At 36.1% G+C, this 13,749-nt stretch overlaps 1 protein-coding gene across 1 annotated transcript in view; it reads right to left on the reverse strand.

The window, feature by feature from the left end:
* The window catches only part of SPEF2 (sperm flagellar 2), a gene marked incomplete at both ends in the record, with an annotated part of 73,029 nt that overhangs the window by 32,069 nt on the left and 27,211 nt on the right, over positions 1–13,749 (reverse strand). Inside the window, 11 exon segments of the mRNA XM_082301700.1 lie at positions 4,233–4,371; positions 4,479–4,606; positions 6,015–6,202; positions 7,703–7,860; positions 8,659–8,764; positions 10,210–10,457; positions 10,945–11,048; positions 11,801–11,886; positions 12,387–12,453; positions 12,670–12,800; positions 13,282–13,498. Coding sequence (XP_082157826.1) covers positions 4,233–4,371; positions 4,479–4,606; positions 6,015–6,202; positions 7,703–7,860; positions 8,659–8,764; positions 10,210–10,457; positions 10,945–11,048; positions 11,801–11,886; positions 12,387–12,453; positions 12,670–12,800; positions 13,282–13,498 — 1,572 coding nt within the window.

Consider the following 13,749-nt stretch of genomic DNA (forward strand, 5'->3'; position numbering starts at 1 on the left):
ATAAATATCAACAGCTGGTCAGGTCATATGCCTACAGAGTGCTGACAGAAAATTTCTTTACAAATGTGGTGGAGAGAATGCGAAGATATGAGTTCAGTGTGCAAGCTGCCTTGCTTTCCTTAGGCAGAGATGATCTACCTAAGCTAGACAAATAGGAATAGCTAAGCTCCCAACTGCACCTACAACTTTCCACTTGAATGGTTTGCTAATTAATACACTAAGAATAGTTGTCTAACATCTAAGGGGATGTGCAATATGAAAAATACTGAGAAAATTGTGTCAGATTTCAAGTGCTTTTCAAATTTGGGTAGCTTCCACACCACTTTTCTCTGATGTTCTTTTAATTAAGGGCTCTTCAGCTGGTGACTATGTCAAATAGCAGCACTAAGTGGCTCACTGGCAGCACTGAGGACCTACTAAGCATGCAACATTATGCAAACCCTTTTTTCCCTACTGCAATCTCTGCATGGAAATAGTGTGACAGGCCGCTATGTGTACGAGGCCATGGGAGGAGAGTGCTGTTAAATACAGTGCCAAGGTAGGACAAGATGAGCTGTCTCTTTGGCTCCAGGCAGTTCTACCCCACTTGACCTGTTCTGGGACAGAAGAAAAGGAGAGGAGCTTAGGCTTCTGGTGAGGTGATTCCATATTCAACAGGTCTTGGTTGCAGCCTATTATGTTAGATTCTATTTCTCTCCCCCCCGTCTAAAGACCAGATAAATCCACTCATCCTCTGTTGGACAAAAGCCACAGGGAAGTCCCTGGGCCACCTAACACATCAGTGGTGGCTAAAAGGTAGCCAAGGTGCAGGCAATCAGATATTCATGGCTGTTCACATTGTAGAATATGCACATAAGGATATGCTGCTGGATGAAAAATACATGAGCATACAACTTATCTATTGGCAGTGGTGGGTTGATCTTGGCTGGTTGCCAGCTGTTCAATAAACTGCTCTATCATTCTTCCTCACAGGAAAGAGGGAGAGAATATGATGGAAGAGTTCATGCATCAAGACAATGATGAGAAGATCACTTATCTATTACTAGCATATGCAAAATAGACTTGATTTGGGGCAATTAATTTAATTTAATATCAATTAATAACACAGCAGAATAATGAGAAATAAAACAAAATTAAAATACCATTCACCCACCCATTGTTCTTCCCAGGCTTAACTTCACTCCTGACTCTTCTACCTCCTACCTCCTAAATGGCACAGGAAAAATGGGGAATGGATGATTGTGATGAGTTCATTATACATTTTATCTGCTGCTCCTTTCCCCTCATACTCTTTCCCTGCTCCAGAGTGAGGTTCCTCCCATGGAATACAGTCCTCCATGGATTTTTCCAATGTGGGTCCTTCCCACAGGCTTCAGTTCTTCAACAACTACTCCAGTGTGGATCCTCTCTGTGTGTGCAGCCCTTCAGGACTGTACTGCTCCATCATGTGTACCCCATCGGCCACAGCTCCTGCCAGGAACCTGCTCTGGTTGGGCTCTCCACAGGCTGTTGCTCCTTCACAGCATGTCCACCTGATACTGCCTGGGTGGACCGCATGGACTGCAGGGTGGAGATCTGCTTCCCTGAGGTCCTCCACGGGCTTCAGCGAAACAACCTGCATCACCGTGGCCTTCTCCACAGGCCGCAGGGGAATCTCTGCTCTGGTGCCTGGGGCACCTCCTCTTCTTCCTTCTTCACCGTCCTTGGTGACCACAGAGTTGTTTCTCACATTTTCTCACTCCTCTCTCACAGCTGCCACGCTTTCTTACAGAAGCCACCTCTGCAGACCCTTTGCCACAAAAAACTTTCACATAAACCCAATACCACACCAAAAAACACACTAATGTTTTGTACAAATTGATGTACAGCTCCTTCCAGTACTTTTCTTAAACATGTAAGAAGAATTTTCCTTTTTGCCCTCATATTATTTAAATCACAGTTTTGATTAACTGTAAGCCTTGGAGAAAATTGGAGAGGGATACAGTGAGTTATATTCCTCTGGCAGAAGCTAAAAACATGTTTTATGATTATCTTCTTTTTCTTCCCCACTGCTCTTCTTTTCACAGTGAAGCAGCTTCTCTCTCCTTCTTTTCTTGTAGTCAGGTGGTGAAAAAAACTAAAAAATTGATGCATTTGCTAAGTCCTCTCCTATTTGGAACAAGAGAAGTAATGATAGCAATGCAGTGAGAGGAAAGTCGGAGAAATTGCTGGAAGACAGACAGAGATGTGCTGCTGAAGTGTATTTTACCCACAGTAATTCTGTGTTTGGATATTTAGGATGTGTGCTGGTTTTGGCTTGGAAGAGTTAACTTTCTTCAGAGTGGTGACTATGGGTTATGGTTTGGATTTGTGCTGGAAACAGTGCTGATAACACAAGAATGATTTTGTTACTGCTAAGCAGCACGTGCACAGAGCCAAGGTCTTTTCTGCTCCTCACCCCACCCCACCAGAGAGGAAGCTGGGGGTGCACAAGGAATTGGGAAAGGACAGCTGACCCCAGATGACCAACAGGACATTCCACACCACATGGCACGATGCTCAATATATAAAGCAGAGGGAGAAGAAGGAAGCAGGGGGGATATTGGGAGTGGCTGTGTTTGTCTTCCCAAGTCACCATTTTGTGTGATGACACCCGGCTCTCCTGGGGATGGCCAAACACCTGCCTGCCCAGGGGGAGTGGTGGAGGAATTCCTTGTTCTGCTTTGCTTCTCTGCACTGCTTTTGCTTTGCCTGTTGAACTGTCTTTACCTCTGCCCAGGAGTTTTCTCAATTTTACTCTTCTGATTCTCTCCCCCATCCCACTGGTGGGAGTGAGTGGCTGCATGGGGCTTAAGTGCAGGCTGGGGTTAAGCTGCAACAACAGGCCAAAGTCTTGGCTGCCCTCTGGGCTTTGGACCTTTAAGGAATTTCACATACTTCACAAAATGGGGTGGGTTTTTACATTTCCCAGTTGACACCAGAGAAATTTGTTTTTCAGGTATTACAGCTGGCGCTTTCCAGTGTTTTAGAAAGGGTCCAGCTGAGATGACAGTGCTGAGCAGTCTGTGAGTTTGAGGAAAAACATTTTGAAGATTATCACTCTTCTCATTTCCTCTTTTTTCCTAGCAGCAAGGAAGGATGGCTGACAGAATTCATACATTCAGGGAGATGCAATGAGCATGTCTTTAAAAGCATAGAGGCAGATCACCTTCACAATCACCCACAGGTTTGGGATTCACAAGGAATAGAATGGGTTATTAAAAAAAGTTCTGAAAATCCTATGTTTACTCCAAACAGCTTAGGCTTATCACAGTATCTGAGTCTCAGTGCAAAATATGGGAGTATAACCTCCTCTTCACATAACTTGAATTGGATAATGTCAAGTATGTTTTGAGCAAAAGGTTAGATATTTTAATTTTATCTGTCTAAAATGTAGGACAGAGTGATTCCAGTCTTTTTATATTCCATTTAGTAGAAATTAGGAATATAGATGATGATCTTTCAATCCTTTACTCCATTCTCCTGGAATATTTCTATGGAAAAGGAGGTCCAATGCCTTTTCCATCTTAGCTGGATTAATCCATTATTCCTCAAATGTTCCTTTCAACTAACAGTGTTGTCTGTATTCTTTTTCTCTTTTTTGGGGAACATTCCTGATATGACTCAACTAAAAATCAGGTCTGTTCTGAAATGGAATCTGATGAATACAAAGATAGCTCTACTGTTGGCTTATGCTAAATCTAGCTCTGAACTTGTTAGGACCTTTACTGTTACGGATTTTTGTGAAAAAGAACTCCCAGGACATGTATGACCTAGAAAAGATCTACCTGAATCAAAACATCCCAAGAAATTCTCTGTACTTTGTAACGATCAGTTTTGGAAAACATATATTATCATACATAATTTACAGAAAAACTAAAACACTGCCAAGATTTGTTAGACTGTGATAGGAGCATCCAACTTGTAAAATCTCTGAAAACCACAAAATGTAAAGAAAAAGAGAGCAGAAAAATATTTATTTTACAGTGTACCACAGTGTAACCGAAAAACCAAAGCGAGATGTAAGAAAATTATGGCCAAACAACAGAGGAATAATTTTAAAGGACACTTTATGCACAAGAGGAAATGAAATAGCTTAAGAAGAACAATAAAGAGGGAAAAAAAGTAAATAATAATATCATTCATGTTGTATCACGCTTGTATACAATGAAATAATAGTCTAGGGTATATTGTAATTTCTACCATTTACTTACAGTAACTCTTTGGTGTAGTTCAGCTTTTGTTTCCTCATCATCTTGCAGGTCATCAGCAATTGAATTAAAATCTGTTTGCCACTGAGATACAAACTCCTGCTTAAGATGTGGACGTTTCAAATAATCTTGAAATTTTTTTCTGTAAATTATGGTAAAAAATAACTTTGGGGTTAAAAGACATACAGAAAGCCATATGAAAAATACAAAACACTAATATTAATGTAATAAGACACTATTTCTACTTACCTAATATCTGCTGTGTAATGAATTATAGCGTATTGTTCATCCCTTAGACATCTAAGTACAGTTTTGATAGTACTCATATATGTATTTTCTACCACTTCCCAGTAACATACTAAAAAATCAATTATCTCCTGTGAATTTTTAAAAAAAATCAAAATTAATTGATAAATTTCTTGGTAACTCATTTATCTGTAGCATTAGCAAATACACAAAAAAATATTTCATTAAATCATATTACTGATTTTTTTTTTAATATGCATTTCTTTTGGTTTACAGCCAATTACAGACATTGTACCAACATATAATTTTATCCTGTGAATTTCTTTTGGAAAAAGTGGTAGGAGTCTAAAGGAATAGGAAATTCCAGCAGAATACTCTAGAATCTGTTGTTTTGGATATGCTCATAAAATACGTAGTGCTACGGAGAGGGCACTGAAGTATGAAAATTTGGTCATTCATAAATGTTTGAGCTTGTAAAAATCTAAACTGACTGTCTAGTGTTGCAAGAGTGATGTTTGACTGACTGACTGTCATGAAATGTAAATAAAGACCATGGCCAGAGGAAACCCAGCATATGTGAGCTGACTGCAGTCAAGAAGGAAAACTGGTAAACATTAGGAAAACAATTACAGAACAAAATTCAAACCATCATTGTCCGCCCTTAAAAAATCTGCATCTCAAAAACTGCATGCAGTCCTAGCTTGTCATCTCAAAAAATTTACAGAAGAACTAGAACAATTATAACTGGATTGGAGAATAAAAGCGACATGAAATAAAATGAACATTTAAGAGATGCTTGTCACATTTTAAATACCTTCAGAGGTTGATTATAGAATTATTATTCATTGTATCTCTCAATATATGAATTAGGGTCACCAAATGATCCAAGCAAAGATCACGGTTTAAAGCAAAGAAACAGAAATACTTTTTCAGAATTAACATAATTATACAAGCTATGTCATAGAGAACAAAAACTAAATTACTTCAAAAAAGCTACTAAAGCAACCAAAAAACACACTCATGGAAGAAAAGTCCATTCAAAGCTACTAAACGCAAGATGCAGATACACAGCCATTTCAGAAAACCCCTAAATTTCAGATCACTACAATCTGAGAAGACCTACTTGGGGAAAACATATTAGGACAAAAAATATACTAGGAGAAAGATTAGTGCACACTGTTATTACTCTTTGTATGAGACCCACAACTTACCCTTGTCAGAGAAAGAAAAGTGATCTAGTAAGTTTGTGTTAGTATTTAATAATAGTAAAAAGTATTATTATTTTGAATGCTGTGTTTTTCATCATAATTGCAAAGAATTAAAAAAAAAATCTAAATTTGAAAGCATGATTCCTTATTTTATGTATTTTAGTAGCAACTGTTCTTTGCATATTTATTAAAAAGTAATAGCATACCTTTTATTAAAAAATACTGAAGAAAACAACATGCAATGATGCAAAAGGTTTAGGTAGGACACGCATAAAATAATAATAAAAATACATACTTTGATATTAAGATTTTCTGTCATGAATTAATGTACCTGGGGAAGTGGTTCATCTACATAAATCCATTCATCTGATCCTGGTTCAATCGGTTGTGGTGTCTCAGGAGAGGGAGAAGGCTGACTTATAACTGGTAAAACCTTTTCTTCTTCTCTAGCTGGTAAAACCTCTTCTTCATCTGTAACTGGTAAAACCTCTTCTTCTGGTGCTATTTCTTCCACAGGCCCTTGATATGAATGTAGAATTAGTACTTTCAAATGTATTTTAAGTCTCAATAAATAGAATTAGATATCTATGCTACTCTGACAGTTCAAAAAAATGGAACAGATTCACCGTTTCATTGCTTAGGTGTTGTCCATCAAAAATATATTCATGGAATCAGCAATGCTCAAGGAAGATTGGATCAGTTAACCCCTAAACAAATTCGACATCCATAAATGCATGGGCCCTGACAGGATGCATTCCCGACTACTGAGGGAACTGTGGGGCACCATAGCCAGGGGGCTCATGGTCATCTTTGAAAGTCATGGAGAACAGGAGAGGTGCCTGAGGACTGGAAGAAAGCAAATGCCACCTTGGTCTTCAAAACAGGCAAGAAAGAGGACACAGGGAACTACCAGTCAGTCAGCCTCACTTAAATCCCTGGAAAGGTGATGGAGCACCTCATTCTAGAGACCATCTCCACTCACATGGAAGACAAGAAGCTGATCTAGGAGTAGTCAGCATGGATTCACCAAAGGGAGAACATGCTTGACCAACCTGATTCTCTATTCTGCTTATATGAACCTAATAGTGAAGGACAGTTTGGAAGCTATCAACGAAAGTATTAAATTAAACTTTATTAATTGACCCCAGGTATTATTTCTTCTTAGGGAGTAAATAACCCTTATAGTACTTCTATAAAACACCTGGATTCTAACTAGAAAATCTCCAATCCATTTGCAACAATAGAAATTTTGCTATTGACTCTAGCAGTGCCATTAATTATATACCAAGCACATAAAAAAACCCCTCCATCCAATTTTCTCTCGGGTGTGGTATTTCCAAGAATTTTTCACGAACTAGAAACCTTGCACAGAAGTAGTGGGATAAACTTTTACTGTTAAGAGTGCTTTTCAAGTTTGGGGTTTTCTTTCTTTTGGTGGTAGAAGACACATGAAGATTTTCTCATAATAATTATGAAAAAAACTGGTTATTTAGAGGTCACTATTGCTGGTTTACTTGATGCATTTTTCCCCCTGGATGCTTCATCTTTTTTTTTTTTTCATTATTTTAAACGATTCTTTTCTTCTGGGTGATAAGAAGAAAAAATCAAATAAACACGTACCAAAATTAAATGTCAAAACCACTTCTACTTATCCAAATTTTTATGCTGTTACTGATAAAGCCCTCTATGTTGACAACGGCGTGTAAGACTTTCTTGTACAATTACGCTATCCCATATGATGAAGATGCTAGCTGTAATTTTTAAACCAGGAAGAAAGGACTGAATCTAATGCTTTAGTTTTTATGTGAAATTAGCCCATACACTCTGAAAAGGTAAAAACACAACAGAGAAGTTCATGGCTCTGGTGCAGTTATCACCAACTAGCGCATCCTCAGATTTTTTCAGGGGCAGCAAAAATGTAGGTTGCCATGTAGTTTTATATAGTAATTACTAATGTTAAATATAAAAAACAAAGTCTTTTATTACTGACTTCTAGCAAATAAGAATACGAAAACTTACTTGTACTCTGCTTTTTCACAATTTCTTCTATTATAATTTCCTTCACTCTTTCACACACGACACTTTCTTCTGTCTCTGCATTTACTTTCACTAGAGTGTTTTGATGGACTGAAAACCATTTCTCTAATTTTGGCCATGTCTTTAGAAAGCCTGCAATTCTACAAAAATCATATCGATGTATAAAATTAAAATCTAACTAATGGAAAATCAGACATTTTCTAAAATTAATAAATGAAAGAAAAAGCAGACCATCTAATTTAATACTTATACAACTCCATCCATATCAAACCTTTCATTTTAAATATAGGAAAAAATTCAAAATTCTATTGTTAACTAATCATGTATTTCTTACTCTTTCCTGTCACAACCTATATTTAATTTCTAATATCAGAATTAAACCAATAATAGTAGGCAATGTAATAGTCTGAAACAGTTAATAGTACTGAATATTCAGAAACAAGAATTGTTGTTCTTGATTTTGCTCTTTGTATAAAGTTAAACATCTAGTGGTTCAATTAAAATTAGAAAACTAAGGGTTTTTTGTAAATGTAGAAGTGGAAAATACCATTTTATAAAATCTCTAACTCAAATCAACTGTATTTCACTCAAGAGCAGTCACATCATATGTGACACACCTCATATATATGTGTACACATAGAGATACACATATGTATACACAGAATATATACATATAGTTAATGTAATATATACCTGAAAACTAAATTCTCCTTGGAACAATATCTTGGAAAACCAAAACATATGAATTCTTATTTTCAAGGATGATTTATATTGTGCAGAAAATGAAAATACCCTTTAGGTCCCACATTATAGAAAGGTCTAAGTAAATTCTTAACATTAAGCGTATCAGTATTGGCCTGGACCACATATGAGATTCAGATCAGTTAAATGTCTAAACACCTGGCTGAAGCAACTTTTTTGTACTTCATATAACATACCTGTGCAGCACCTGCTCCCTGGCTAAGTCAATCTTCTCTTCTAAGATTTCAGCTTCTGAGTTTTGATCACTGCTCTGTTCAGCCTGAGATGCCTTTCTTTTATCTACTGTGTGAAAAAACGCATATATAAGCATATACGGAGCAAGGATCAGACAGTTATTCACCCAAACTAAGATAATCATAAGAACAAATTCAGTGTTCCTTGATCTTAAATTTCTTCACTTAAATGCTGGGTACCAAACTGCCTAAAAGAAAGGAAAAGTCAGAGAACATCACAGAAATATAGAATTAAGCTGCGAAGTACCTAAGACACTGACTAGCCTCTTCCTCTGTTTAAGTGCATAGCCAATTAAAGCACTAACATTTCCTGATGAATGCTCTTCAGGCATAGAAGCCTCCATTTGAAGAGATGAAGCATTCCTGTGGGCAGACTATTTCAGGCCTACCTACTCTACCAGTTAGAAGATATTTTACCAATTTCATCCAAAGTATCTACTTTTCACAACAAGCAGACATTTCAGTTCATGAAAAGACGAGGTATTGTCTCCTCTGAGTCTTCTCTAAATTTTAAAAAGCCTTTAATTCATTAGAAATATGCCATTTTAAAAGAATTCTGATTTTTTAATTGTTTTTTTGACTCTATCATCACATTTGCATCTTATGAAATAAATTCCATTTGTATTTCTGAGATTATATTAAATGTCACCACATGTTCCAAGTGTTTCAGCAGCACAAGGTCTTAAAATTAGCAAGAGTTTCAAGTGTCTATATATTTATCCTCACCAGACTTTTAACAAAAGCTCTAAAGATTTTGTCCCATCCTTACGCCTCCCTGTACATAAAAGCTAAATGAAAATGGTGCTTTAATTCAAGCTATTTGCCATCTATGCACTGCAGTGAAAACAACAAAGAAGAATCTCCTCATAATCTGGATAATACACGACATACTCATTAAAAAAACTTCTGTTTCACCAAGGTCTTAAAATGTGTGGTCTGGAAGTGAAGCAGCTGTCAAAAAGCCTTTGATGCCTTTGCCTTGGCTGGTCAGAACTGACTTTGATGCCTGATCATTCACTAACTGAAGACAAGACAAAGGCAGTACAAATTTATGCTGGCACTCTCAGGGAATGAATATTGGCACATCCCTCTGTTCATGATTTCCTTTTTTCCAAGTGTGTATCCTGAAGAAAAATACTATTTACAGACACTCATTTGCAATACAGCATATTCTGTATCAGTTACAACTTGTGCTTTTTCCAGCTGCTGTTTTGTGTAATATCTAACACCACCCACTGTGCCACCTCAGCTGTAGTGAGAATTCAGTACAAATACTAAAAAGCATATACACATGCACTTGCACACTGCTGATGTGCCTTAGACTGAAACAAACAGAAGTATCTGAAATAACTTGGAAGTAATCAAGGCACAATTAACAAAAGTGATACTGTGAGATATACAGATGTTGCCCAGTAATGTTATTTTGCATTAATAAGTACAACTTACAGATACCTGCTTGTCATTTTACTTTGTTAATAGTAGTTGTAAACTTACATTTCACATTAGCTGCGCGTTTCAGTACCACACTGTCTGAAAGATCCAATAATATAGAAACATCAAATGCAGGTGAGGTAGGAGCAGGCTTGTTAGGGACTCTGGGATCTATAGCAAGGGACACCTTTTCAGAAATTGGATCTTTTTCTTCTACATTAATCCCTGTATAGGATTTTTCAAATAGCTTTGCCTGATTAATTGTCATTGGAAACCCTTCCACAATCCACCCCTTCTCTGGTGGTATTTGGCTAAAAGGAAATGAAGAACCAAAATTACACAGTGAATTGATAGCCTAATAATAAAACCTAAAGAACAGCTTGCTCTAGCCATCATTCACTCTTATTTCAGTATATTAAATTTCCTGATGAATAAAGAATATGACAGACATTATTAAACTGTGAAGTAACAGATTTTAAATCAGAAAAAATAACATCAAGTCTAATCAAAGTGAAAAAAAAATCAGAAAAAAACCCCCAATTTTTGCTGATAAATAAAGTTTTCAAAACCACTCTATAGAGACTGCTCAGAGCTATAATTTCAGTTTTCTCAAATAACTTTTGTGCTAAAGTAATAAATAGGTAAATCTATTTTATAACTTACAGTATACTAATGGGAGTAATACAACTTAAATGATATTCATGTAGGAACTTAAGTGCTAACTGCACATCAGGGTAGTTGAGACACTTTTCTGTCAAACAAGAGTAGATAAAACCAAGTATCTACACAATTTCATACGTAATGGCTTCCAAAAGGATGTCAACTAGTAATTCATCAGGAACACTTTTTCCTTTCTTCAACCATTTCTGGGATGCAGCACCAAGCTGGGCACGTACAGATAGCTGTGGAAGAGTGCAATATATGCTCAGAATGTTCATAACAGCCATTGTTGAAATTACTCCACATTTTATATTAAGTACTATTTATTTATTTATTTATACTGGGGGTGGTGGCTTTTATTTATTAATATTCAATATTTGGGGGGTCTATTAAGGAGAATAGTTTTAATAGTAAAAATTCCTAGTTTAATTGAAATCTCCAGCTGATTTCCATGATTACACTCTTAAAAATGATGAAAGAAACAAGATAAAGAAATGAAGGATATGAAGGCCAGAAATTAAAATTAAGTGTTCTGGTTCTAAGCTTATTCTGATTTTCACTACCACTGATGATTTCATACAGCAGCATATAAATTCATTACGTTTACAGGGATTCTTTTATATCTTAGCTTTGGAAGTAAGCCAAAGAAATCACTGTAGAATTAAGCATTTTTAACATAAAAATATGGAACCTTGTCATGGGATGAATTATCTGCTTGGCAGCAGCAAGCAGGAATACATTTTTGCTAACGCAGAAATGTCATTGAAAATACCACATCTTATGTAAATGTGGTATTTCACAAGAAAATACAGAATTTTAACAAAATGTACAACTCTAAACAACATACAGAATAAGCTCTTTTCATATTTCATACAGAAAATACTTGCATTGAGGTCAGTAATTCAGAATGATGAAAAACCGGCACCATTTAATTAACTTAACCATTTTAACTAACGTCTTTTTATAAAGTAGAAACTAAAACTGGACTACTAACCTTGGGTAGGTCATCCTGACTGTCATCCAATTCAAATTCTTCCTGAGATGGATCCTTCTCAACAGGACAATTGTCTAAAATAGATTCTAAAATACAGTTTAATGATTCTATTACTACAAAATTTGTAACTATAGATAAAGAATAAAAGTACACATCTTGATGTTCTTTGAACAAATCAATACAGAAGGTACATAAAATTGTTAGGATCATAGGACCATTAAGTAATTCAGATTAGAAGCAATTTCTGGATGTTATCTAGTTAAAGTTACAAGGTAAAGTTACAACCTTCTGCTCAAAGTGGGATCAGTTTTAAGGTCAGACCAGGTTTCTCAGCTGTTTACCCTGTGTGACCTGAATAACCTACAAAGATGGAGACAACACTACCTCCACAGGAAATTTGTTTCAGTACTTGACCGTCCTCATGGGGAAAAGGCCTTGTCTTATGTCTAGGGTAACAAGAAGGGCTTATACAGGTATCTCCACAGCAAAAGGAAGGCTGGGGAAAATGTCTGCTAGGACATGCAAAAGACTGAGGTATCCCAAGGCCCTGACACACAGAGGAAAATCTGCAGCAAGAAAGATTTACCTGTGGTGGTTTCTGTTTGGAGTTCCTCTAGAAGATTTGGTGGTGAATTTGGTAAGTTCTCCTGGACCTTGTATCAATTATGACAGGAAGTGGATTAGAATGAAAACTACATATTACAGAAAAAAACAAGCTGTCAATTCAAGATGACTCTTGCAGTTTTACCTGTCAAAACTTAGAATTAAGTTTGAAATTGAGTAAAAAAATTGAAACATGTTTTCTTTCTTACATGTTTCATTCCCATCTGCCTGTTAGAGCCAAGATCAAAATTTGGAAATATACTTACCTCACTCTGTTCTCCAGAACTCTCTGGTTCCTCTGAAATCACGTGGTGTTCAGTTTCCATTTCATTTTGAAGAAAAGCTTCAATGGCCTCCTGAACCAGAGTACCAACAGATAGCACCTGAATATTGCAAACTAATACACAAAAATATTAGATAGCTACAATTTGAGTTGAGGATACATACAGAGCAACTATTACAAGCAGTTAAATTAATTATTTCATTGGGGCTTCTAATGTACATTGTTTCCACTACGTCTTCTCCGTAACTACTTCATAATATGTATCGAGAATCACGTAGCTGTCTTGCTAGTCTCCTCTAAAACAAGCTATCTCCAAAGAAGTTTACCAAAAGCATTTTCAAATTCTCAATGAAGAAGTATTAACATTACAATACAATATCAATATTACTTTCAAGTTCCAGTGTTTCTAATCTTATTTTGGAATATAACAAAGGAATGACATGCAACCAACCCCAGCAAAATACAGAGGCATCTGAGGTTCAAGAATTAGTCATGCAAGGATTTGCCCAAGCAATTTTCATTGTAAGAGTGGGATTTTAAAACAAATAAAAATTTTAAAGAATTTTAGGCAAAGAAACAAACAAACAACCTCTACCTTTTCCAAGAAACTTTGCACAGGTAGTTTTTCCACTAAACATTTTTCCCAAAATACATCCCTTGATGGGAAATGAAGGAAATTCAGGTGAAGATTTGGGTTTTGGAGGATAAAACTTCTCCATCAGTCTACGAAGCACATGACCCAGTATGTTATTATTAAGAGGAGGTTTGTTTTCACTGTTCTCTTCAGTTGGGCTCCATTCCCCTGTCATACTCTGTGTAAATGAAAAATTAGCAAATCTCAATATGTCTTGTCTTCCATCTTTCTAAATATATGCACTTAAACACAATACATAAAATAATGAAATTTGAATAGTATTAAATAATAACACAGTTTTTAGAATAGAACCTAGTTAAAACCTTTAATTATGTCATAATCATTAAACATTTATAGATATTCACTAATAACTACTTGAGAGACAAGTATTTATACAAACATTTTCATAGATTCTGTGGTAGTTTACCT

Source organism: Coloeus monedula (genome assembly GCF_965178545.1).
Source record: "Coloeus monedula genome assembly, chromosome: Z".
Lineage (NCBI taxonomy): Eukaryota > Metazoa > Chordata > Aves > Passeriformes > Corvidae > Coloeus > Coloeus monedula.